Source organism: Dryobates pubescens, chromosome 24 (genome assembly GCF_014839835.1).
Source record: "Dryobates pubescens isolate bDryPub1 chromosome 24, bDryPub1.pri, whole genome shotgun sequence".
Classification (NCBI taxonomy): domain Eukaryota; kingdom Metazoa; phylum Chordata; class Aves; order Piciformes; family Picidae; genus Dryobates; species Dryobates pubescens.
This window is the reverse complement of record NC_071635.1, coordinates 472,168-499,147: the sequence shown is the minus strand read 5'-3', so window position 1 is coordinate 499,147 and position 26,980 is coordinate 472,168. Positions and strand designations below refer to the sequence as shown.

Here is a 26,980-nt window from a genome sequence, read left to right as displayed (position 1 = left end):
CAGGCACAGAATGCTGCTGGTGGCTCAGGTGAGGAGCTCCTGCCATCCCATAACCACTCACAGCATACTTTTTCCACATCAGACTTGCAAGAGAAAACATTAATCTCTCACCACCCTGACAAGTGTCTGTCTGCAAGGTAACTTTTCCTTATGTTCTCCCAAGCCAGCCCCACAGAACCCTACAATTACTGCTAGGTGAGATTTCTGATGTTATTTCTCCTTTTCTTCTGGCTCTCATGGCATGCACTCAGTGTCTGTAGATTGTTTTAACCCTTAAGTTAAGGCAGGGCTCTGACTTAACTGCTTTTCTAATATTTTGCCTGGGGTTGGTTTGTTTGTTTGTAGAACACAGCTCTAGATAAAGAGAGTCAGATTTTCTGCAGCAAGCGCTGCCAGGACTCTGTAGAGCTGGAACGGAGAAAGCTTCTGCAGTGAGTGCTGCAGCTGAGGATCCTCACCTGGCTGGATCCAAGACTCTCTTCCCTGCTGCTTCTGAGCCACTCTGATCCCCCACGTTCCCTGCCTCAGCATCTCCTGAGTTTGCTGGGGATCAGCCTGGTGCTTAGGACTGAGGAAAGCAAACCCAGCTGAAACTCCCTGCCCTCTGGCCACCATTTCTCTGAACTCCACAGGACAGTGTTTTGAGTCCCCCAGCAGCTCCTGTGGTGAGCCCAAGACAGGCTCTGCCTGCGTCTCAAGTGCTCTCTGCCCTCCTCTTGAGCACAGCAGTGGGGGAAGGAGCCTGGCAGTGCTGGACGACGTTCAGGTTATCTGTGTCACTTAACTGCATTTCACACAGCCTCGGGCTCTACACAGACTAACCATATTGGTATGAGCAGTGAAATGATGAGCCTGGCCTCACCCCTACAAGCAGACCCTGCTCTGCTCTTCCGATGAGGATTCTCAGACGTGGGAGAGAAAGACAAGAGAAGAAGATGAAGATTTGCCTTCTGTTCCAATGCCTCTGTTTTTAACCAAGTTTCTACTAAACTTGAAGCAGTTTTTTAGTGCACTAACCGTACTGTGAGACAAGCACTGGAGGCAGAGGGTAGGATGGTTGGGTTTGCATCGAGTTTGTTCCCTGACTTGCAGGCTGCAGGGTAGGTGTTTAGATGCTGTGAATTTAAATGAAGTGACTTGGGATGTAAACGTGAGCAGTGGACAAAGACTGGAGAGCCAAGGAAGAGTTTTTGTTCTAGCAGTTTCCACTCCTAACCATAAGTGTCCCATTCACACCCTTCTCCAGGGTCAAACTACCTATCAGAGAAAAGAAAATGACTTTGGGCTTGTGAACAGAAAGCCTGCTGCATGTTCTATCAGTTAGGATGAATGGAGCAGTTGCTAGTTCTAGGGTGAGCTACTCCAAGAGCTGCCATCAACAGCCATCAGGGTTGTAAGTGCTATCCCCCTCTTCACCTGGTGCAGGCACTGGAAACAAGGACTGGGGAGCAGCCATCCTTAATCTGCAGTCACAGGATAGATGAGGTTTTACCTTTACATAATGCTTAGTTCACTAGGGTATGTATTCAGCTGCTTCTTTTCCTTTGCTCGTTCTTACCAGTTGGTCATAGCTCATTTTCTTTCTTAGCCATACTTTCTACTAGAACTGTAAAAGAAAGACCTGCAATAAACTTTCTTCATTAAAAAAACAAACCAAGAAGTCATTCTTTAATTTGAGACCCTAGTTATTTTGCCAGAGAAAATGCTGTCAGAACCTCTCTGGAGAGACTGAACAGTTAGGTACCTATTAACTTCATTAAAAGTTCCTAAAATTCCTGAGAGGGTTTCCCATCCACTAACATCCACCAGCTCCTACTGGAGAGGTAAGCAATACATCACTGAAGGGATCAAAAAGTGCCAACAGATAACTTCAGGCCAAGGCAGAGCCAAAAGATGTGGATACAGCATCTTGGCATAGAAAAGGTAATGAAGGTATGAACCATGTGTCTGAAGCTGACAGGGGTTAGGCTACAAGCAGTCACTGGAGTTGCCTTTGTGGCAAGTTCACTGGAGTAAGTTCACCACGTTAGGAATGGCCTGGGTATAACACACTCTACATTTGATAGAAACATAGAATGGTTTGGGTTGGAAAAGACCTTTAAGCTCAGTCCAGCCATTCTCTAACTCTGCCAAGGCTGGTGCCAAACCATGTCCCTCAGCACCACATCTCTGCCTCTTGGAAACACCTCCAGGGATGGGGTTCAACCACACACAGCCCACCCTGGGCAGCCTGTAGCAGGCTTTGAGAACTCTTTCAATGAAGAAGCTTCTTCAAATGCCAAACCTCCCCTGGTGCAGCTCGAGCCATTTCCTCTTATCCTGTTACTGAGAAGAGACCAATCCCCACCTCACTACAACCTCCTCTCAGGGAGTTGTACAGAGTGAGGTCTCACCTCAGCCTCCTTTTCTCCAGGCTACACAGCCCTCAGCTGCAATTCTAAACTCTCCTAATCCATGAAAACCTCCATCAGCAGAACATCCACAGGTAACTCTCTATTCTCTTGTATCACATTAGGTCTTTTGGGTATTTATTCTGCTAAATGCTAAACCACCAGTTTTAACAAAGTGCTGCAGACAGGTGGGGGACTACCAAGAGTACCTCAGGCCCAGGTACAGGAATCAGTACAAACACTTTGCACCTGGGAGGCTTTCCAGGTGTAGGGGCTTTCTGATAACACAGCATAACACAACCAAGAACTGATGAAACCTCCTCAGAAGTATGGCATTCATTTACCTTTGCTTGCAGTAACATCACACCACGAACTTCCTTCAGAAAACCCCCTCTCTGACCACCATCATCTCTCTCCAGACCCTACGCATTTAGATCAGCAATTTTCACACTACAGAAGGGATTTTCAGGCTACCTGTACCAAACGTTTCCCCACAAACCAGACCTGCAGCAGTGCCGCTGACCAGCCGTGCTCCTGGCAGCAGCAAACGCTGCCCTCCAGCTGCCATCAGCTCCAGCCAGCACCGCTCCATCTGAACTTACCGGAACAGAAGGCAGCCCAGACTCAGCCGTTCAGAAACGCTCCCCCGGAGTGCTGAGGAAACAAAGGACTCAGCTCGCTCTCTTCGGGAACCTCCTGCAAATGGCAGCTAGCTGAGGTCCGGCTGCGGTTAACGCCCACGAATCCTTTGGGCACAGGTGCTGCTCTGGAGAGCTTAACAAAACCAGCTGAAGAGGTGGAAAGTTAACCCTTTTTTGGCCACCTCATCCCAAAGAGCCAAAGCTGAAGGCTGGCAGCGCCCCAGGTACATTTGTTCACCCGGGGAAGGAGGGGTATGTCCTACTCACCAAAGTAGCAAAGCAGCCCAGGCTGGGAGGTGTCTTCACAGGCTTGCTCACGGAGTAAGAGGGAATGTGCTTTTCCACAGGCAGGCTGCAGCACTTCGGATGTGCCAAACACCAGGCTGCACTGGCTGGACGCAGCTCAGGATGGCACGCACAGAGGCAGCTGAGCTGCCAGTCTGGGACAGCATCTCACAATCAGTGAGGGCCCTTTCTAGAACAAATCAACTCCTCATGAAACATTTTGGCTCTAAGACCAAATGTTATTATCAACAATTAGATGTTTTCTAACTGGAGCAGGAGACCAGAAAGAGAAGACTTTGGGGATTTACATCTGGCAAAACATACCTGTGTTTGGGTGGGTTTTCCTTTAGCTAGCCTAGGGACCCCAGCCCTGGCTTGAGACGGATGCAAAGAGTTTACCAATTCCCCTCAGAATCATCTGTTACAAGGCCAGGAGTGTTCTTGGACTTAAAGTGGAGAAAACGTTTTGCATAACAAATGTTTCTGCTCAAGACCTTAAGCACTCACCACAGGCATGACAACTGTAACCTTGTCCTTACCAGATCATCTGTCTGCTACACAGAAGTGTAACTCTGTGGATGCCACCAAGTCCACATCAGTATAGAGCTGCAGAAAGCAAACTTGGTTGCCATTGCACAAACACCATTTCAGCCACAGTACCTCCTTCCTCTGGTGTCAACACACGCTGAATATACATCCAGTCACAACAGCCTGGTAGCCCACAGAAGCTCTCAATTACAAATGTAATTTTATTTCATTTCTTCACTCAAACTGGATTTGCTCATTCCAAATCATTACTGAGACAGCAGCTAAATGCATAGAAAACCCAGGGACTGCTCTAAGTGGGCAGCTAGAGAAATGTATGCATCATACAGACATGGAATGTAAATTTCAACTCAGAGATCACGACATACAAAGGAGGTTTTTATGCAATACAGACTTACAAAACAATAACAGTTCTTCTCACAAATATTTTCACAGAGTTCTGCACAGCAATCCTGTAGAAAAGTTGATTTGTGCAACACCAAAATAACTTAAATTGTTCCTTAGTATAAAGTATTCTTTGTTTCCTAAAAGAGAGAGGTAAATTAACGTGGCTGGGCACTACCTGACTGGATCTGGTGGTAGCAAAATGCAAGATCTGGTTGCTCTGGCAGGAAAGGGAGATGCCATGTGCTACAGTACTGCATGGCCCTGTGCTGCAGAGGAGAGCAAGTCACCTACATGTCAGTGCCGCTGCTGCTGCTGCAGAGAGGCTGTGCACCAGCAGACACCCGCCCTCCAGTGCAGAAGTGTGCTTTGGTACTCGAACCTATCAGAACCCACCTGCCTCTGCAGGTTTCTCATTTGACCTTAAAGTCTTCAAAACAGCCTTTCTGGCTGGGTTTTGAGGAACAATCCAGATTTTGGTGTGCTTGTAAGGAGATGCCAGGTAGAAACTAGAAGGATTCACACTCGATGCAACACAAACTCTATTCCTGATTTCCCTCTCCTAATTTCACAAAACATTAAAAAAAAAAAAAAGAAAGAAAAAAGGGGTAATTGTCTAGGCCTGGAAACATGCTTGAATAGGAACATTGATGGAAACAATTTGCAAAGATTAAAATTACACTAACCATAATTTAAATATTATTACCACTGATTCCCAGCAACTCCAGTGCTGACGCAGTACAATCATTCGGGAAAGTATGAGGCCAAGTGTGGTGCAGGTAGCACAGATTAGATTCCCCAAATATCATCATTCATTTCCATGGTGTTAAAATCACATACTCCTCAGGGTTACAGATGGAAACCCCATTTCTTATGAACACAGCTAGAGTGGGAGTTTTAACCATCTTTAGGTTTCTTTTACGTATAGGGATCAAAATAGACTTCTCATTATGCCTAAAAATATAGATTTTTAACTACAGAACCCAGCAGTCATTGTGCTGCTTCTTTGCCCTTCCCCCCAGAAAAGTCAAGCAAGGTCTACAAAAATAGCAATTAACTTTAAAAAATAGGTTGCTTCTTCCAGCAAATTGAAGTTACATTCAGGTGTAGGATAGCTATTATAAGGAGCAATGCTGTGGCAAGACACCGAGGGAGGCCGTGCTCAGTTTGCTTCTGACAACAGCTGCCCACAGCAGTGCTCAGCTTTGCCTCTGCAGATCAGTATCTGGTTTGGTACTCGTGGTGCCAACGATTGAAATCATTGTAGAAAACCACGATGCTGCCCGAAGCCATGCCAGTCATTATGCACCTACGGAAAGCACAAGACCACACCTGTTAGAGACCCCCATGGGGCAAGGACAAACCTCTACCAGAGACAGCTGGAGCTGGGAACGCTCCACATACCAGAACAGGGCCCTTCTTGGGCATCCTAGGACTCCAGCACACTGCATTTGAGTAACCCTGCCCTCTGCACCACCTCTGACAGCTTTATGGATCACAGCACACACACAACACCAGGTAACAGTGTGCATGGTTGTGCCGAAGCTACATTGGGAGAGTTCAACAACAGAATTGTCTACCAGCATCACTGCCCTGCAAGGCCACCTCAGGTTTCCTGAGGTTCGTTCTTTGGCTTCTCAGTTGGGGTTTGGGGGTTGTTGGAGTGGGATGAGCCCTGGTGAAGTGGCAAAGAGAAGGAAGTTTAGGAGGATTGCTCTTTCAGGTGCACTTCCTCCACTTAAGCACATGATCTACATAAAGAAACAGGCTGTAGCCACAGGACTTCAGATGGGAAATGTTTCTGTTTGGGTTCAGATTCAATCTGAAGAATCTGATTGGTTTGGAAGTTCCTGAAAGCCCTCACTGTGCTTTCCCCCACGGATTCCTTACCCTCGGCCTGCTCCTCGAGATCATTCAGATCTGTTTGACAAGCCATGACCCTGACACAAGCACACAATTCCAAGAGCTTCTACACCCTCTTTCCTGCTGCCTCATATTAAAGTTTTTTCATGAAAATCAGAAATGTGAGGAGCTACAAAATTCTGCAGGGAAAAAAGCCCCAGAATGAAGGTAATAGTGTCAAAAGCTGTCATTTCCCCCTCAAAACAAGGACTGGATAGGAGATCATCAAAAGATTGCCTTTTGATACCATCACACCATTTATATTCAAGGGCACCATTTTGATGGGGTTTGTGTTAGGTTAAAGCACGTTTTTAGCACAGTCACCTGAAAACAGTCATGCACACCAAATACATTACGCTACTCAGTGATTACTCCGTAAAACACTGAGGAAATCTCTTCTGAGTTTCTGTCTTCCAATCCAGAGTAAACAGGCTCCTAGGGGGAGCACATGGATGCATTTCTACATGTCCACACGAAATTTCAGGTTATTGAGGTGTGAGGATTCTGCCACTGATGGCAGTTTAAAGATTCTCTAAAAGAAAAACTTCCCGTTTCTAAAACTCAACAGCTGCAACTCCAGCCTCCAAAACCACTCTAGCAGCAGGGGCTTTTAACAGGAAGCTTCTGCCAAAAATGCCTATTAACAATCAACAATTACGCTTCAGAAGTTGAATGTTGGAGTGGAATTCACAGATTTTGCTGACTTTAAATCCATTTTATTTGAGTTTCAGAAATACAGTGCAGGTAAAAATGTTAAGAAACTCAAGAGTGGACTTCAGCAAATGGAGGCTTAAGTTTCAGCAGCATGCTTTGCTGTGCAGCCCCCCAGGGATTTAGGAGCCAAAACTACTTGAAAGGAACAAAGTCCACCAAAGCAAACATAATTCCAGCCAGCAATCTAAAAGAGTAGAAGTGAAATAGTAAACATCCATCTTACAAACAAACAATCCTTCTGTGACAAAAGCACTTGGAGCACAGCTGCACTGCAAAGTGTGATGTGAAAACACAGCCAAAACAATTAACTGATGGCCCTTCAGAGAAGGAATCTTCAGGGAGGGTCATGCTTTGTGTGGAGAACTTTTCTAGCAAATTGCTATTTGCTCTGGCAAAACAGGGACATGTGGAGGGAATTTGGTTGTGCAGTGCTATTTGCAATACAAAAGTCTGAAATTATGGCTGTAAACAAAGGAAGAAAAGTGAAAAGCACATCTGTAACCTTCCACCTCCCTTCTCACAGGTAAACAACTCGAGCTAGCACGGTGTCTGCCAGAGTAAGAGCTCTTCAACCTCAAGAGCTGCAATCCTGAAAGAGATTATCTGTCCTCAATATGACATGTCAGTTAGAATTTTCAATGTAATCACCAGGTCTGTGACCCACAGCAAAACAAAAATGCAATTTAATTGTAAGTATATAAGCTCTGAAGACCAGAATTTGCTCTAACCTTTGGTCATACGACAGGGCCATGGACCGGATTCCAGCATCACACCCTGGGTAAGCAAAAAGCTGCTTGAGGTCCCACATCTGCCACACCATGACAACTCCATTGTCTCCACCTGTGAGCAGGTACTGCCCATCTCGACTCAGCTGAATTGCCTAAGGGGAAATCACATGGATCTTGGTCAGACACAGACACTCTTTTGCCTTCACGAGGAGTTTTGCATTGACAGGGGAATGTCTTGGGAGACTTGGAATCACACCAAGCCTTTGAGAAGCCACATCATTGCTGGTATTCTGCCCAATTAATGTTTTTATTCATAAATGTCTCTAACACCTTAGATGGCACTACTGAAGTTTTCCTTCACTTGTAATTTATTCCATATTCTGAAGATTTAATATGAGAGCATCCAAAGCAGTTGACTCTTCCAATTAGCCAGATTTGCAGGATCCAGCAGCACTGCCATGAAAATGTGCTACAGAGAGGTTGTGGAGTCTCCTTCCTCAGAGACTTTCAAGACCTGTCTGGATGTGCTCCTGTGTGACCTGCCCCTGGGCTAGAGATGATCCATGCAGACTGCAGATGCTAAGCATCATCTAGTGAATGCATTTCACCTGAGATTTGTGAAGCAGCTGAACTGGAGCAGCTTCTTAATCAAATACTCATCCTTCACAGGTGGTAAATTTCTGCTCCCTGACCCCAAGGCCAGCAGAAAAACATCAGAATGGAGGATACTCAGAGCAATGGATTTAAAATTCCAAACACACTCATCCCACCAATAGATTGATCCACTTGAACGAAAAAATTGTCACTGGAAGGCAAGGAAGCTGCCTCAAGTTGATAGTCTCCAAGTAAAATTCCAGCATGCAGATTTAAATTCAGGAAGCAGTAGAAAGAACTGAAGACAGAATCTTGCAAACTTCTCTCTGCTGAAGCTGGCAACTATTTTGGCAATTTCTGGCTCTGCTTTTATGGTCTTTCAATATGCAAAACTTGTAATGTGCTTCAGATTCCACAGGAAAAGGAAGCTGTTGGGATTTTTAATACCCAGACTTTACAGTGCATGCACTACAAGGAGATAAACTAAAACACAAAAATATGGTCAAGATTAAAATGTTTATCCAGCCTGCTGACAAGCCTAGAGACCAAAACAGACGATGTAGGTAAGATGCTGCTTTGTGAGCAGCAACAATCATAGAATCACAGAATGGTTTGGGTTGGAATGGACCTCAAAGGTCATCTACTTCCATCTCCCCTGCCACAGGCAGGGACACCTCCTACTAGCCCACCTTGCTCAAGGCCCCATCCAACCTGGCTTTCAACACTTCCAGGCTTGGTGCCTCCCCAGCTTCTCTGGGCAGCCTGTTCCCATGCCTCACCACCCTCAGTTTTCCCTCAGTGAAGTCAGATATGCTGCACATCTGTATTTTTGTGTTGCTCTGGTACTATGATGCCAAACACAGCCTTTAAGAATTAGATGATGTGCAGCACTTACATTCAGCTCGAGTCTCCCCATTATAAATTCTGAGTGTTTACTGCAACAGCTCCCAAGCAATCAGAACAAATCACACTGCTGAAATTTTACTTCAGACAATAACTTTAAACTGAATGTAACTGAGATACAAGGCACAGACTGTAAGTCAAATAGTGCCACAATGGGAAAAAGCTGTGCCTGGAAAGGAGATGACAACACCTACACCTACATTGAGACACAACAAGGCAGGATATGTGGAAGTTTGTTCCACCCACACCTAAGCATGGAATATTGAATAGAGACCAAGGTTAGAGTTGAGCATTCTGAGCTGACGTTTCTCTCCTCAGAAAAGCCATGAATTGATTCTGTGATTGTTTCTATCAGCCTACAAAAAGAAGTTAAGCATCTACTAAAACATAGCTCCGAGGAGCTTGGAAAAGCATCTAGAGCCCCTCTTAGACAAGCAGAGTGACTCAGTCAGAACAGGACAAGAAAAGAAAATGAGGCAAGGTTGAAAATCAGAAGGAGCAGATGACCATGGGATCTGAGACGCCACACCCCGTTATTAAAGACTCTTCATTAGCAGCAAACATCAATAGGGGGTGGTTTTCTTCTCTAAGCGAGGGCAGCCTCCTCAGGGTATTTTCCAATTGCAGTAGGACCATGACAAATAATTATTTGCTACACTTATAAAACTCAGCTGATGAAAATCCATTAACCTTACAGTCACGGTTCACTTGAGTTTTATATCTGAGGCTTTTACTGAAGAAATGCTATATTAAAAGGCAAATTAAAGCCATTAATCTTTAACTCTTCCACTACCTGCAGCATGCAGTGGGTTTGTGATCTTTTGATTGAGTAAAGTAAGGGCTTTGAACCCTTACTAATACCTATGCAACTCTACTAAGTCTTTGGCTTGTCAAGAAGACAAGATGTTGATTTATTTCTTTTTGTCCTTTACCTATATGTGTGTGTGTACACACGTATGAAGGCAGGAATGGAAGAAAAAGGGCACCCTGTCACCATTTCAGTTTCATGACATGTCCTGCAAGATTTAACAAAGGAAAGGATGCTTTTACTCCCAAGTACTCCAAGTGGTACAGAAGATGACATGAATCAATTTTACTGTTCTGCTTTTCCCCAGCGCAGCTGAGCTGCGACTCTGCTGGCTACGAAACTGAAACAACTCTGCAACTAATCTTTTCACAATGTGAGCTCCAGCCTCTCAAATAATCCCCAAAGCACAGGATTTCAGCAATGTTCTAAAGGCTTGTATTTCCTTGGAAAGCCTCAAACCTTTGCACAAATCCCTTTTTAACATCTCAGCTTTGGGAGAGGCAGCACTTTGTAGCAAGGCAGAGCTGACATGGTGACAGCCCTGGCTTACAGCAGCAGGAGTCTTGTGGGCACTTCCACATTTCAAAACAGACTCAGGAAAGGAAAATAAATTGGTTCCTCTGGGTAAAACAGCACGCAGACTTTGTTTAGGGTAAAATAACTTTACTCCTCAGAACAGGCAGGCTATTTAGAGTGAAGTTATTCATTAAGATATCTAAACATTACATGGTAGATGTAGTGTGATACAGCCAAGCTCCACTGAGCAATATAGTATTTAAAACAAAAACAGGTGGAGGGCACTGATTAGACTCTGAATTTCCCCAGAGCAACTGCAATTTCTCTAGCAGTTTTGCAGCACAAGAAAGAAAAGCAGAATGTTGTTCCAAATAGCACTATTGCAAAGTGTGGGATTTTCTCAGTAACACCTGGAAACATTGGTCCATAACAACAGTGGAAAACAGCAGCTCCAATGGTACATCACAGATTCAGCATCACAGACATTTATAAAGGCATAGAAAAGATATTTAAGATCAAGTCCAACCATAACCGACTGCCATGACCACTACACCATATCCTGAAGTGCCACATCCACAGCTTCTTGAACACCTCCAGGAATGGGGACCCCACCACCTCCCTGGACAGCCTGTTTCAATGCCTGACCATTCTTTCAGGAAAGAAGACATTTTTCCTAGTCTCCAACCTAAACCTCCCCTGGCACAACTTAACTCCATTTTTTCTCATCCTGTCACTGGTTACCTGGGAGAAGAGACCAACACCAGCCTCACTACAACCTCCTCTCAGGATGTTGTAGAGAGCAAGAAGATCTTCCCTCAGCCTTCTCTTCTCCAGACTTAACAACGCCAGTTCCCTCAGCCACTCCTTGTACAAGATGCCCTCCAAACCCCTCACCAGCCTCAGTGCTCTTCTCTGGACACCCTCCAGGACCTCAATGTCTTTCATTCAATGTCATTCAATGTCAGCATTCAGGCTATCTGAATTGTCTGAAGTGATGGTCTCTGTGCCATGAATTGTGGTCTGAGAGGCACAGAATCACAGAATGGTTTGGGCTGAAGGGACCTTAAAAACCATCTAGTTCCAACTGCCATGGGCAGGCACACCTCCCACTAGCCCAGGTTGCTCAAGGCACCATCCAGCCTGGCCTTGAACACCTCCATCAAAGTACCAACTGTGCCACATCTCTCTTGACAGTGACACATTTCCTCAGCAAACACCCCCACTGCCTCTGTGCAAGCTGTCCTTGGTGGAAGGAGCTGCATCCCACCATGTCATTGTGCCCAAAGCCACCAGCAGGTCACCCAGAGCTGGGGCTTCCCTCTCCCTCATCCTCCTGACACCCACAGTGGTGATGCCCTCTGCCAAGCTAGACTCCTGTGCCCCATGGTCCAGCCCCAGCACTTCCCCTCCAGCTGGAACTCCACATTTAAGACCACAGGAAAATAAACCCTAGAATTTTACAGACAGTTACAACCCTTTCCTTCATTTGTAACCTCCTCAGGCAAAAAAGACCAACAAAAAGTGTTTGTCAGCACAGCCCATGGGTAGGAACTATTCATTTTAAATGCTCCTACTTTAATCATGCAGTTGCCACTTGCCTTCTACCATGATATAGTGCAGAACCACTGGGAAAGACACTGTAGGTTGTTTAAGCATAAAGCCCAACTGGGGCCACTGGGAGAGAAAGAAAACAAAATCAACCCCCAAGCCCTGTACATATGTAATACTGGCCCACAGAGAGCAGAACTTCCATTGCCTCTAGCAACATTCCTAAAGCTGTGGGTACTGACTGAAACACTGCAGAAATTGTTTTAGCCAGCAAGGGATTTCTAGATATTTTACAGATTTGCTGGTCTAGCTGACAACATAATCACAACTGAAAGTGACAGATTATCAACACTGTGATTGTAAAAACAGAAAACACTCTGATAGGTACTTGCTTTATAGAAAGAACTGGGATAAAGGGTAGGCTGAAAATCTCAAAAGCAAGGACAGCCAAAGGTATAATTTCAGAGAATTGAAGAAAGATTAAAAATTGAAGCAAGACTCTGGAATGTAATTGGGAGAACGGCTTGGGACAGCAATATACACATTCCTGTGTCATTTCCCAGCCTCAAGCCCACGCTTGTGGCTGCCACAGCAACACATGCCTGCTCACCTCACAGGCAGTGCTCCCACTGTGGAAAAGAAACCTACACAGAGTTGTTTCTGCATACTCCACCACCAATATATTTGACACTCTGAAAACACAGAGATGCTGGGTTAATAAAGTATAGTATAAGACAAGCGTTTAGAAGGTCTGAAGTGGGACACACCAAACTACACAGGAGACTTCAGTGGTAATGGAGCATTCCCTGTTCTGTGCAAGTAAGGAAGCAGAAACAATGAAGATAAGATTTCCTACAAATACACTGACACAGGCTGCCATCTTCAGACTCAGTATCAATAGAGTCGAGAGAAGTGGTGCAAATCTACACATGCTCACCATTCTGCATGACATCTGAAAGAATGTCAGTAATTCTGCTAAGCAGACATGAGGGCAAAGAGGCATTTTCCTCCTGAAACATCTAGTCCAAATAAAAGAACAACTTTTGAGAGTTTTCCACTTAAGAGAACAGTGGAAATCCCAGCAGCTGTGCTGCTGGGCTCTGAAAGACAGCTTGGAGGTATGATACTGCTACATGTTACAACAATAAAGTCTCCTCTGGCTGAGGTTAAATGGCTAAACAGCTTTTTATGTAAGAAACTCTTCTTTACTGTGAGGGTGACCAAGAACTGACAAGGGTTGTGCAGAGAGGCTGCAGAATCTCCATCCTTGGAAATACTGTAAAGCTGCCTGGAGTTGGTCCTGGACAACTGGTTTGAGATGGCCTTGCTTGAACAGGGGGATTGGACCAGATGATTTTCAGAGGTCCCTTCCAGCCTCAACCATTCCGTGACACTGTGCCTCTCAGACTACAACTCATGGCACAGATAATTCAGGCAGTCTGAATGCAGACCCAGCAATGTCATTGTGATTCTTCTCTCTGCTGCACTCTTCAACTTAATAGCTGCTTTGGTAATGCTTCAGTTTTTTCTCTTCCCTTCCTTTTTTTTCCTCATTCAAGGAAGAAGTGGGAATAATTTTTAATTGAAGGAAAAGTATTCTTTTAACACTTCTGCCTCAGTGCAGTGTTGTTGGCAGGTTCTGCTCTGCTTCAGAGGTACTATTTCAGGGGAACTGTCAAAGACCTGCATTCTGTATTATAACATGATTTCCACAGAGCCACAAGCTTAAAATGCCTCCTGCATAGTTTTGGACTTGCTCCATGTCTCTTGCAACTGAAGATGTAGAACTGAGCTGCCTGCCCAGCAACCAGCAAAGAGCTAAAGGGCTGAAACACAGACATATGCCTATAAACTTCCTGCAGCTCAGCACAACACATGCTATCTCAGGCCAAGATGAAGGAATGCAGATGGCAAAAAAGGGAAAGCCGAGATGCACACCAGCATGTCAAATGAGCTCCTGCCTTCAGATTCAAAAGCAAAGAGGTAGGCCATCTTCTCCTGGTCAGTTATGTTTGCATTCTTCAACTGAAGGAAGTGCTTTACTTTGTGAACAGTGTTATTTTCAAATTAAACCCAGGACTATTAGCAGTACCTGGTCCGCTTAACCACATATTGGTTTCAGAATGCTGCTGTTACCATGTATTTCTGTGGCCTGGCTGTAGAGTCCCCACACAGCTCCTGCACTGACAGCAGTGATAGTTTTTGCTGATACTGGAACCTACAGATCTTAGCACACAGAGTACACTCACCTTTATCTTGTCATTTGTTTCCATAGTGGCTTGAAGTCTCCCGTTCACGCTGAATACACAAAAGAGGCCATTCTCATAATATATGACACAGTGGCCTTCTCTTGAAGCTTGAATAAGTTTGGGTCTCAGGCAGTTTTGGGGACCTGCTAATGTTTCAGGACCTTCTAACGTCCTCAGTAGATCTCCATTCATAGAATGTATGAGACACGGTCCTTCTAGTGAGGCAGAATAAAATCTCTAATTATTGATTTTCCTGCTCATTTAAACACATCATCTAGCAAATAATTAATAATGACTTCTACTTAGGTAATCACTATTATAACACACTATAATGATTTCCACCAGGTTTAAGTGGATACTTGTGACTTTAAGGGTCCCAGAGAGTAAAATGAGTGACTTGTCCCTTCAAGCTTTATAGTAAGGCACTTCAGAGCACCGATCAAAACTAGTTAGAGACTTGGCAGAATTTCTTTGGTGGATTTTCTTTAAAACTCAAGTAGTTAATTTTGAGAGCACAAAAATAAATGTACTGAAACTTAAAGTGAGATTTACAAAATATACAGACACACAGTGTGTGGAATGAGTTTATGTAGTAGGTACCCTAGAGGTGTGTAGTAAGATTTTAACCCATACGTGACCCACTACATTCTTGCTTCTCAATGTATTCAGACAGACACCTGCATGTGCTTGTGTACATGAACCAGAAACGCACACAGGTGAATATACTGAGTACACCCAGCTTTGGAAAGGTGACTCCAAGGAGGTACATTGCAAATACTACACCAGGAAGGTCCTAATGCTAAGAAATTTAAAGTAACTGTGGACAGGCAAATAGGAAAACGATAAACAACACCCATGAATCAACATCATTCTTTATAGTTTGCCTGCCAAAAGCAGGTCTTTGAGAACCCAAGCAGGGCATATCACAGGCTCAGGGTTGAAGAGCCTGAACAGAATTACTAGAAATGTGAGCTGGGAGTTTCCATACATCCTTCCTCAGACAAGCAAGATGCCATATTCTCTTTCTCCTGAAACTAGCGTTTGCTTCCCTTCCTGAGAAGTTATTCATAACAGATTCTAAAGAATCCTGGCAGTCAGGAGCTGTATCCAACTGTATGCTACATGCAAATACACCCTGGATAAACAAACAGAAAGTAATCAGGAGGCTGGAAAGGGAAACTGATGTGGTTGCCTCTTCTTGGAAATGTCTGAATAATCCTCACCTTTAACGTGTTTAAAGAGAGGTTTCAAATTCCAAAGCAACTACAAAAAGGTTAGAAGTAAACCCACCCTAAAGTTAATAAATTCTGCCACCTGAGACTATCTTCTTCTCTGCATCAGGATTATAGCTTCACCAACAGAGAGAGATGCCCACAGCTCCCTTACCTTTTGAACCACTTATGACCAGGCCAAGCTCAGCACAAATGGCAGCACATGTGATCTCATAGTCATGTCCTGTCAAAATAGCTCGAGGAGTTGCAAAATCACCTGCAATGAAAACACATCAAAGCAACCCTTGGTTACAGTCCAGTTCTAAAAGCACTGCTTTCCATCACTGCAGCATCTGCAGTTTCCTTGCTCTTGGAGTTCATGTTCCTTACAAATCTCTTCTAATGCTGCTGTTTGCATGTGGCTGTTCGGTACTCACGTTTGCACAGCGCAGCAGCAGTATGCCACAGGATCTCAGCCTGCACCTCTACGCACAGGCAATGATAGAAAAGTCAGCTCTGGAGTGAAACCAAGCAGCTGGAGCACGCAGTTTTGGGGGTTCTCTGCGGTGACACAGGTGTCACTGCAATGGGTACTGAAAAGGGACAATTAGAGTGCCTAAAGATGAAGTAAAACACCCAGAGACTGATTTTATTTTAACCTAATGACGGTGTTGAAACCTCACCCTGAGTTTCCTGTCAGATGTGGATTCGGACCACAATCAATGTGAATGCCAGGTGAGTTTATAAAATCAGAACACTCAAACCCATCTCCTGTCTGACATTTCCATGAAATAGACCTGTACTTTTTGAATTTAATTATCTCTGAGATTCTCTTTGTACAAAATCAAGCCTATATGGATACCATCAAGAAAAAGAGATTTAAAGAGAAATTTAAGGGAAATTTAAAGAGAAAAAATATTCTGCAGGTCAGGAGGCAGAAAGGGCAAGCAAACGCTACAGAGCTCTTTAGCTTTAGAACTTCCCTCTCAGGTCATTTTTCTGGATCCCCCTCTACCATTTCATGGAAATCACAGCGGTGGTGTTGTGGTTTTTTGCTTGTTTGGGGGTGTTGTTTGCTTGCTTTGATGTTGTTTTGGGCTTGTATTACCATACAGTTAGTTCATTACCATTTTACAAATCTGCTTTACTCTGCAGTTACTATAAATTCCACCCACGAACCCCTGAAAAGCAGATCTGCTTGCTCTCAAATCCACACACACCCTCTCACTATATATGAGGCATACACATGCATGGATGGTACTTTAAATCTGAGAGTGCTCCGGAGCAGCTTGCTGAATTCTCTTCATAACTACTCGTTAAAAGCCACTGCTTTTGTTTCCTAGCCGGTATGGCAAAACCCACTCAAACCCAGGAAGTACGGCAGACAGCTCAGAAGCAAAAGAAAAGCTCCCAACAAATTAGAAGCATAAGGGGAGACTTTAACGACCTCTAGGTACTCCTCAGGTGGCTGAGCCTAAGGACATTCACAAACCTTTCAGAGAAAGTTTGCTCTGTTCAGCCTTCCTCACCTAAACACGGGGCAGTCACTTTAGGAGGTTCATCAATGCACTTTGTGTGGAAAAGCCATGAATTTGCAGTTTTAGGAGAAAGGTAGCAGCAACCCTGAGAGTCAATAGCTAGTAACAATTTCATTGTGTTGTCCCAGTTCTGCCTCCTGTTGTCCCCAAGCCATAAAAAGAGAGGCAGCTTCGTGCACTTAAAAATCGGTATTTTTTTCCCTTTTAAAATGAGCTGCCTAGGAGGAGCAAAATGCTGGAATTCTGATTTGATTGCTTTATTTTGCTTTCAGAGATTGCATTTCACACATGCCTGCATGGATCAGCAAGGAATTAATCTAATTACACATTGCAAATGTTTATGAAGCTTTTGGAATCAGGGAAATTTGTAATGTTCAGCATTGTCCCGAAGGTAATGAGGGTAAGATGTTAGAATCAGAAGGGCTTACAAGAAGCAATGGCTGAATGAATTATCAGGAGGTGCAGACAAATAAGATAGCAAATAAAATAGCAGACAAAACCAGCAAACTTACTGCTGACAGCAAGTACATTACTGTGGGCTTTACCTGCTGCCAGTAGCTGTATACATGACAACGTAGGAGATAAGAGTCTTACAAACAAGAAGCAGAAACTGAGCACACAAATTTGTCACAGTCCACAGAACAGTGAAATGACAAAAGTAACCTCTAAGTCTTTTTAAGAGTTTGGACTTGACTTCAAACACTAGATTGTGAATCTACAGGTGGCAGGATGAGTGTTTCATAAATGATATCAACTGCTTCCTAAGTTCCATTTGTCCCAAAGGAACACTTTAATGTAACAAATAGAAGAAATCTGAATGGTATCTTTAAAGAAACTAGGACCTGAACAAATACTGTAAAAGAGGGAGTCCTGTGAAAAGTCAGGCTGGCTCCTTTGATAAGAATGTCAAGTATTTAGGGGCTTCCAAGCCTCTGATTTTCCAAATAACAGGGTCAACTTAAAAGCTGGTGGTAGAGCAGAACAGATTTCTCAGAATGCTTTTAACTGTTACTGCTTCAGACGATTGTCATGGTTTTCAATAACGCGAAGGGAACATTCTAGTTTGTCCTGGTTTAAGGGGCACCACTTCACACTTCTCCACATTGTTTTAGGGGAACCGGCTTGCAGACCTTTTGAAAAGCTGGGGAAGCGACTTCAAAGGGAAGACAGTCTTTGTCTGCTAAGCAGGTTTACGACCACTGATGCAAACCCTAACTAAGGACTGAAAAGAATACTCAGTGCATCTTTATGGAGATCCTTAAGGAAGACGATCAAGTCAAATGAATGTAAAGATAGTTCAGATCCCAGCACTAGCAGCCAAAACACAACAGGTTTCCATGTTTTTCTCAGCATATAATATCCTCAGTCTACACCACTGCTGGATTGCTACTTGAAGTTGAACGCTGTAAGAACCTTTATGCCACATCCACGCTGCGACGAATGCTGTCAGCGATACATTTAAGTCACAGGAGGTGTAAGTGGAGTTGCCTTTCAGTAATGAACATATTTTACCTTTGTAGCAACCATTCGAATTACTTCAAAAGAGCTCTCCTATGTTTCAATAAATAATTCCTGCAAAGCTCTTTTCCCACAGAAAAGAGCATAAAATGCCACTCTTCCTGAAGTGCCTAAAGTATATTTTAAATCATAAAATCCAAGCTTCAGAAGATAAAAGAAGAACAGATTAAACCACATCAGCTTATGGTGATATTTCAGGGGGAAAATGTGAGGCGTTTGGAAACCATGGTTGAAAAGGAACTGTGGGATTACAGCAAAGACAAAACTTTTTTCCAGCTTAATGACATCCAGAAGAAGCTATGGCCTGCTGGGGAACAAGAAATTGGTTTGTTTTGCTAGGTCTTTCTCTGCTGCTTTTTTCAGCTTCAGTGATGTTACAAACCAAAATGCGACAGTTTAAATCCATCAACTGAATCCCTGAAGTAGCAGCTTTCTGTACTGCCAGCCAGAGCTGTGTCTCTGATTTATCACTTACTCCTTTATTGCTTATTATTCATATATGTGTTTATTAAAAAATGTATTTATTATTGTTCAGCAGAAACTTACTTAAAGAATGAGAAATATCTCCCTTAGAAAAAAAAAACCAAACTAGAAATGGACAGGAAAAACTTCCTTCAGAATGAAGTATGAGATACTCTCCCCATTACTCCTGAGTGAGATAATATTATGCCACACATTAAAATATAAAATATTTTAGTATGCTTCCTTTTATGCTGAGATGACAGTTAATTATGATAAGTCACAGAGAGCCAAACAGTCAATTCTCAATTATTATCCTGATTGCAGAGGCTGTAGAGCACTTTCAAATGGCAAATTATGTGATTTTATGTCAATATAAATCCAAATTAAATGAAGCACCAGTTAACCTAACTATCTCTGTACTTCCTTCTTGAGAAAATAAGTGATTGAGCTACTTCCTCAGAAGGATTTATCAACACAACTACTTTCAATATGTAAGAAAAGTCTTCTAAAAATCATTTGACAAGTTTCACAGTCTTGAAGTTGCTTCATGTGATAAAAACCTGAGGAAACAAAAAAGTTTTGAAATCAATTCGAGAAGCACCAATATATTTAACAGAACACCTGACATCTCAGCAAGAGTCCCTGCAGCAGAATGTCAGGAAACCCAGAGAGCTAATTTGCTGCTCAGCTTCTACGATGATTATGCAGCAAGTTTCAGAGTTTAACTGCATCCAAGTGATGCCTGTATGACAGAAATTCTGCATATTAGCATGATTTCTGGATCACACCCAGTGGCAGCCCACTGGCTGAAAGCTGGTTTCACTGGTGCCAAAGGGCCAGCTCTGGGATGGATATGAGGTCTTACTGAAGCGATGCTACACAACACTGCAGAAGTGTTCAGTTGGAATAATCTTTCCTTTGCAAATATGCATTCATATGAAACAATGTCAGCTTTTCAGATTACATAGCAATACCATTGCTCTTAACAAAATTCCAACAGCATTTGCTCTCCTTCCTTCAAAGCACCTCCCACCTGCCAGACACTTTTACAACAAAAAGTACAGCCTTATGGTCTTGTGCTTGCAAGCGGCACTTCAGCCATGCCTTTTGTGACAAAGGAACAGGACCTCTGAACAACACAGCACTCTGCCCTGAAGAAAAACCCACAGTCATGAACCACAAAAAAATGCCATAGAGCCACTATGTTTGTTCAGTAAAGAAAAGATAATTAGATTTATCTTAGAGAATTCATTTCAGCAAATATGATCCAGGCAAGGTTTACTGTATTCCTTCCCACAGTCATGCTGTGCAACAAGTGACTCCAGCTATTCAGTAGGAGGAGGAGATTCTTCATGCACATCGTGTCAAGAGAACAGGTTCAGTGAGTTTCCAAAATAAACAAAGCAAAGAAAAAGACTTAACAGGCCTGCATGAACTGGATATTGCCATTTAGATTTCAAAAGTCAATAATCCGCAGGCTCTTTAATTCCTACACCAAGGCATGTGCAACAGGAAGCTTTCTGGAATGAGTTCACTCTTACCGGGGATTCATCTGCTGCAAGTCCTGGAAGTCATTCAGCAGGACTCCTCCCCCTGAACACAGACCTTTTTGAAGCCCCTGGAAAGTATCTGCAGGTGAATAGCCAGGGTCAACCTACACTAATATTTTAATATTTGCACCATCCCGACTTCATAAACTGCTACTTAAATATCAGCTTTGAAGTTTTAAAGCACTGTCATTTTTAGTTGAGAATGTTGCAAACCTGCTTTATGAAGAGGCCTTTTTTTTGGTGTTTTTTTTTGTTGTTGTTGTTGTTGTTTATGCTAAAAAAAAAATCTATTTGCTCCATATTTCTTCCTTGTGCTTTGTAGTCATAATTATTCCATTACCTAGTAAATCCAAGAGAACAAACTGACAAACTTCAACTGAAAAGGAAAAAAATAAACCAAAACAACAAAAACCAAAAAGCCCCAACCCAAAACCCCCAACAGAGCCATTGTTTCAATCAGAAATAGCACCTATGGAGGAACTGGAAGACTATTATTTCATACTTTGGTCAAAAAATGATCCAAGGTGAGAGGTTTCATATGAGCTCAACTTGGCAGGTTCAGGTTGTAATTCTTTTTTGCCATAAAAATACTGTATTCAGTTGTCATTGTTGTTTAACATAAGAAAAACGCAGAGCAACGCTGTTCCGTAAGAGCCCTTGTAAAAGTCTGAGCTTCAGCTGTTTGATTCCTTCTGTAAAGCTAATTTCAAACCAGATAAACCTGTAGTGTACTGCACAGGCAACGTGCTTCCCACCTCCATGCACTGATGTGACTGGCAACACTGATGGCAAATTCAGAGCACATATGCCTCACCTGTCTTCTTTAAAGTCACTGTTTAAGGAGACACCTTTTCAGTGAAGCAGGCCATGATTCTAACCACAAATAGTATTCCTGCACTCAGTGGAGTAATGCTTATCCATGTGGTGCTAGTGTTAAAAGAATGTAGAGAAACACAAATAATTTCCTACCCCTATACAGGATTATTATATTGACCAAGTAATTTTTATAACATTTAAGTTGGTAATTTTATTCTAGACTGTAAATTATGATATCCTCTGCATTACTCTGTTCTTATATGGTATAGGCTTTGAACTGAACAGTTAATTTTCCAGCAACCAAACAAGGTAAATAAATGTGATATATTAGGGCATCATCCCACCACTATGCATATGGTGCACATTAAGCTTGTAGTCATTTACCATATGAATATAATTCCTTTTACCACATCAACTATTAGTTACAAGCTGTAAATACAGTGTTGTTTTTCCTGGAATTCAAAGGTCTGCATTACATCATGAAGCACTAAATATGGTTATCCTTCTGGAGAGTTTCAGACCTATAGTTCTAGCAACACTTGAAGCTGGACACTGCCAAAAAAGCAGCATCCAAACTCTGTTGGCAGTGCTCACTTGCCTCTGGACTTGCTCTGCAGTGCTACTCACAATTACTTAGACTGACAAATAGTGAAACTCTTAGCCAGTTGAAAACAGGGATGATTCAGAGGCCGGACTCAACATTTCAGGTTACACTTTTAGGCAAATAGGTTGTACTTCTAGTCAAAACAAGTATTTAGAGCACACAAACTTACACAGAGTCATTGAATGGTTGGGGTTGGAAGGGACCTTCAAGTTCTTCTAGTTCAAATAACCCTGCCATGGTCAGAGATGCTAATGATGATGACTATGGAGGGGCTTTGTGAGCCATCAGTGAATGCTGCTGCAAGTTCTGTTCAATGAAGACCACGTCCTCACAGCTACCGAGGGCTTTCTCAGCACAAAATAAATACAAAATTGTGTTGTGATGCAGCCAGCATCACTGCAGATTTCCAGATACCAGAATTCATCACCTGTGATCCCTCAGCATTATTTCAGTTTCAACATTTTAAGGCTAGAACCACAATTTATAGAGTACTTGGAGGCTTCAGTCTCTTAGAGGGATCGATGTGTTACAGTTTAAGAATTAAATGGCAAATGCCAGTGACCTCTAGTAGCTGTATCATTAAAGGCTCTGCCCTAGGTCCATGCAGAAAGTCCCTGCGGTACTTGCTGCACAAGGGTGTCCTGTGAAGATACAAGGAGCTGCAGGACTAATTACACCATCAGGGCCTCTCTCCATCAAGCTTTCAGGAGGCTTTCAAGACTGGCATCAAATAATGCATGTTTAGTGGTTGCCAGCCTCTCCAAGTGTTACAGATACTTTTCTAAGCATTGTGGCTCTTCTTGACAGCTGGACTCAATGATATTAGAGGTCTTTTCCAACTGAAACAGTTCTGTGATTCTGATTCTCTGTCAAATAAATATTACTGAAGCTGACTTCCAGCAGGAACATGAAGAAAGTCAGGAATATTGCACTTGCTAAACCTCTAGGAAAGAAACACCAGAAAAAAATCCATTCCTTTTTACAGTTGTACTTACAACACATCTGACCTACTTCTAATTCAGTTCAGACATTGACCTTAAATTCCTATTGTATTTTCTCATTATAATTTTAATTAAAAGTATTAAAATTATACCACTCTTTTGGGGGGGATTGGGGGATTTTTTTATTTGCAGTTTGGGGTTTTTTTTGTTGCTGCTGCTGGTGGTTTTCTGTTTTGGGTGTTTTTGGTACTAATTTTTTTTCAGTACAGAAGAAGAGGACACAGTCTCAAGCTGTGCCAGGGGAGGTTTAGGCTGGTTGTTGGGAAGAAATTCCTCCCAGAAAGTGTAACTGGCCCCTGGAATGAGCTGCCCAGGGAGGTGGTGGAGTCACCATCACTGGAGGTGTTTGTGGAGAGACTGGATGAGGCACGTGGTGCCAGGGCTTAGTTGATTAGATGGTGTTGGGTTGGACTCTATTTCAAAGGTCTTTTCCAACCCAGCTAATTCTGTGTGTCTGTGTGAAGGATGGGGATTCACTTGTCACAATGTCCCTGTCTCAGTGATTCTTTCTGTAGAGAAGTGTGACTGAGATTTCCAAGCCAGCTCAAACTTCTTTTTACTCTGCATTTACCACCATGAAACAGAACCACAATGGAGAAGATGCAGTCTTGTCCTGTCTGTTCTTTATGACATTTGTCTAGGTTTCACAAGAAGTGATTCTCCCTTTCCACCCTGCCCCTCTTCCTGAGGGCTTCCTGTTCAGAGCTGATTGATAAGTGAATACATTTGCCAGAGATGCTTTATTGCTTTTTGCTTTTTTGACTCCTTTCCTTCCTTATTTCTGAAAAGAAGCAGTGAGGGGGAAGAAATGGTCTGCAAATGAGGCACAAAAGCAGAGATTTATGGAATGATGAGAGCAGACTCAAGGAGCCTCCAGGTACAAACAGTACTAATTACAAACAGCGTAATTAGCACAATATCATCTGGCTAAAACAGCTCCTGCTCCACCACCACCATTCCTGCACCCATCACAGAGCTGGGGGCAAGACCCTCACCAGCCAAGATACCACTCAGAGGAGCTCAGCCCCAGTGAGGAATCCCAGACAGCACCCGTGGATGATATTGGAGTAGTCATCAATCCTGGCCCTAACAACCGGGGGGCCACCAGGCCCCCCGGCCTTTGTTGTCACCACCACCATCACCCAGTGTGCACCATGGGCACTCACCAGGGATGAGAGGAGGATCCTCAGCCCAGATGGGCTCAGCTTGGGGCTGCTGCCTTTTCCGGGGGGATTAAAAAGGGGAGGGCAAAGTGGCCACACCTGGGGTGGGAGGAGACTCTGACAGAGCCCAGGTGCTCTGGGTTTGAGGGGAAAAATGGGGCAGGTGAGGGACTTTTAGGGTGTGAGGGAGTGATAGGACTAGGAGAAATGGGGAAAAAAAAAGAAAGAAAAAAAACAAACCACAAACAGAAATGGTAAGATTCAGATTGGATGTTAGGCAGAAATTCTTCCCCTTGAGGGTGGTGAGACACAGGTTGCCCAGGAAGGTGATAGAAGCCTCATCCCTGGGAGTTTTTAAGGCCAGGCTGGATGTGGCTCAGGGCAGCCTGCTCTAGAATGAGGTGTCTCTGCCCATGGCAGGGCAGTTGGAACTGGATGATTCTTTAGGTCCCCTCCAACCCCAAAAATTCTGTGACTCTAAAACAATTTTGCAGTTTAGGCTGGATCTTAGGAAGAAATTCTTCACAGAAAGAGAGATTGGCCATTGGAATGTGCTGCCCAGGGAGGCAGTGGAGTCACCGTCCCTGGAAGTGTTTAAAACAAGACTGGATAAGGCACTCAGTGCCATGGTTTAGTTGATTAGATGGTGTTGGGTGATAGGTTGGACTCAACGATCTTGAAAGTATTTTCCAACCTGATTAATTCCATGATTCTGTGAAAACAAACATGTGCAAATGTTTACATTTTAAATATTTTACCAAGCAGTGCTTTAGTCAGTCTGTAGCACTTCAGGATATAGTTTAGTGGTCATGATAGCCAAGTTGCTACTCCATGATCTTAAGGTCTCTTTCAACCTTAGTGATTCTATGATCAGCTTTCAGCTCAAAGCCAGCAGATGGTGCTCCAGGATCCTTTCTTGCTGTAGAACCTTCTGCAACTCTCTCCAGCCATTTTTGAGAAACAAAGAATATTGGTGGTGTCTGCAGTTGAACAGTGCTAAAATCAGACTAATTATTTACTGGCTTCTGTGGAAGGAGGACTCAGACAATAAATTAATGTGTGCAGAGGTTAAAACCAAACATGCTGTTGAGCACCACAGACTGGTTTTCAACTCTCAGCATTGCACTACCTTTTCCTAACGGCATCTGTCATCTTAGTAGCTCCAGCAATTCCAAACATATTTTAGCATTTGGAGGCTCTGCAAATTTTTAGCTATTCTTGCTAAAAATAGTAAACCCCAGTGTGACCACAACTGACCATAACAGCAGAGTTTCTGTTACTAACATGACTACTGATTTACAGACATTTGGATACCCCTACTGCTACAAAAGGGAACACCGACAGATGAGATTGTTTTACAGCCAATTATGTATTCAGCAGAGGAGCTGTTATGCAAACCACCACCCAAATTTGATTATTTTTTATTTTCTAGGAAATAATAAATAAACTTCCACATAAATATTTATTCTATAAGCATTCTTTAGAAGTGTGGAAACTTACCCTCCCTACAAGCAGTGGATTTGAAACTGAAAAAGTCAAGACCATGCAGCAACTTGGGAAGCAAGATGTAGGTAAATTCAAGATGAGGATGGGGCAGGGAGGCAAAGAGTTTTTTTGCAGCTAGTTTAACACAGACAGGCCCTGCTTGAAATCAGTGTGACTGCTCACTGTGCACAGCGGCACAAGTGGATGCAGACCTGCACGACATTCAACTTTACAGGATCGGTGTGTCTGAGGACAAAGCAATTATTACCTGTGACATTACTCCTTAATCAATGAACACAGGGATGCTCCTCAGGCCATGTTTTCAAAGGTTAAATTGGCTGCATTAAATAATTAATTATCAAGCACTTAGAAAAATATACATTTTCACACTGAACAACGTGCGTAGCAGTCGATGAAATACAGACACTTTATCCTTTGCTGTGGTTACCAAGATCATTAAAACCAATGGTTTCTCTAGGCTCAAGACCATAAGGTTGTATTTTAGTTGATTATTGTTTATTATTAATATTATACTTAGTCTTGTATTACTTTTAAAATAATCATTAAAATTCCATGTTAATGAATAAAATGTTCATTAATAGAAATTGTTTCAGGTATTCAAATAGTTATTTAGGAATTGCAGCGATTAATATAAAGTAAAACTGGGAAATATAGTTTCTTTGAAAAGCAGCTTGGATAGCAACTAGACTGTTCTTTGGCAAGACAGGAAATTAGGAATTAAATGTTGAATCTTTTGAGGAGCAAAAATACAACAACAACAACAACAATAATAATAAAAGATATTAGGTGGTTTAAAAAACTGTAACTGAGGAAGATATTCTCCATGTTAGCAATAATTTAAGTGTTTGGTGAATGCTCTCCATTAGACCTCAATCCAACCCCATAACAACTGGTTTTTAAGCATGACATCACCTGCTTACATTTCCACATGTGCCCTGCTGCACAGCCAAGCTACCTGCAGCACTTAATTTCTCGAACACACTTCAGCAAACCTGAATGTAGTACCCTCTAAAAAATACAAAGCTAGGCAATGAAAGCCCCCCCGTGATCCTCACCATGCAAATGTGATAGGTACAGAGGGTAACATTTTCTGGCTTTATGGGCTGACATAAAAGAGGTAATATAATTTGTTTTATTCACATATGTGAGGAAGATCAATGCAGTAACTCAGGAGAGATCACAATAGTATTAGCAGTAGTACTGCAGTTCTACACAGACTCTACATTTCATTAGGACTGAATACTGTTATTAGCTAAGCCTTAATTTCATTAAGCAAATCACATCTTTAAATTAGGTATCTTTTTGGGTTTCCAAATATGAAAACTGAAAAGTAACTATGAACAAACCTGCAGGTATTTTGAAAGCACCAGAACAACCTCTTCATAGTCTATGAATACAGTGCA

The 26,980-nt window shown here is 42.9% G+C and overlaps 2 protein-coding genes across 6 annotated transcripts in view; one reads left to right on the top strand and one right to left on the bottom strand.

The window, feature by feature from the left end:
• Positions 1-994, top strand: part of DCLK2 (doublecortin like kinase 2) — a 56,364-nt gene extending 55,370 nt beyond the window's left edge. For 2 of the 4 annotated variants that reach the window (XR_008462842.1, XR_008462841.1), the window contains one exon: positions 346-458. Coding sequence is in view for 2 of the 4 variants with exons in the window: in XM_054172467.1 (XP_054028442.1) it covers positions 346-435 (90 nt within the window). In the remaining 2 variants the exon portion in view is untranslated. Of the gene's footprint in view, positions 1-345 lie in introns of all 4 variants that reach the window. The other 2 variants (XM_054172467.1, XM_054172466.1) reach the window with 1 other exon arrangement.
• A 4,163-nt stretch (positions 995-5,157) lies between these two features.
• The window catches only part of LRBA (LPS responsive beige-like anchor protein), a 324,288-nt gene continuing 302,465 nt past the window's right edge, over positions 5,158-26,980 (bottom strand). For both annotated transcript variants that reach the window (XM_054172464.1, XM_054172465.1), the window contains 4 exons: positions 15,595-15,696; positions 14,209-14,423; positions 7,591-7,742; positions 5,158-5,555 (listed from right to left, as the gene is read on the bottom strand). In XM_054172464.1, coding sequence (XP_054028439.1) covers positions 5,465-5,555; positions 7,591-7,742; positions 14,209-14,423; positions 15,595-15,696 — 560 coding nt within the window. In that variant the 3' untranslated portion in view covers positions 5,158-5,464. The remainder of the gene's footprint in view (positions 5,556-7,590; positions 7,743-14,208; positions 14,424-15,594; positions 15,697-26,980) is intronic.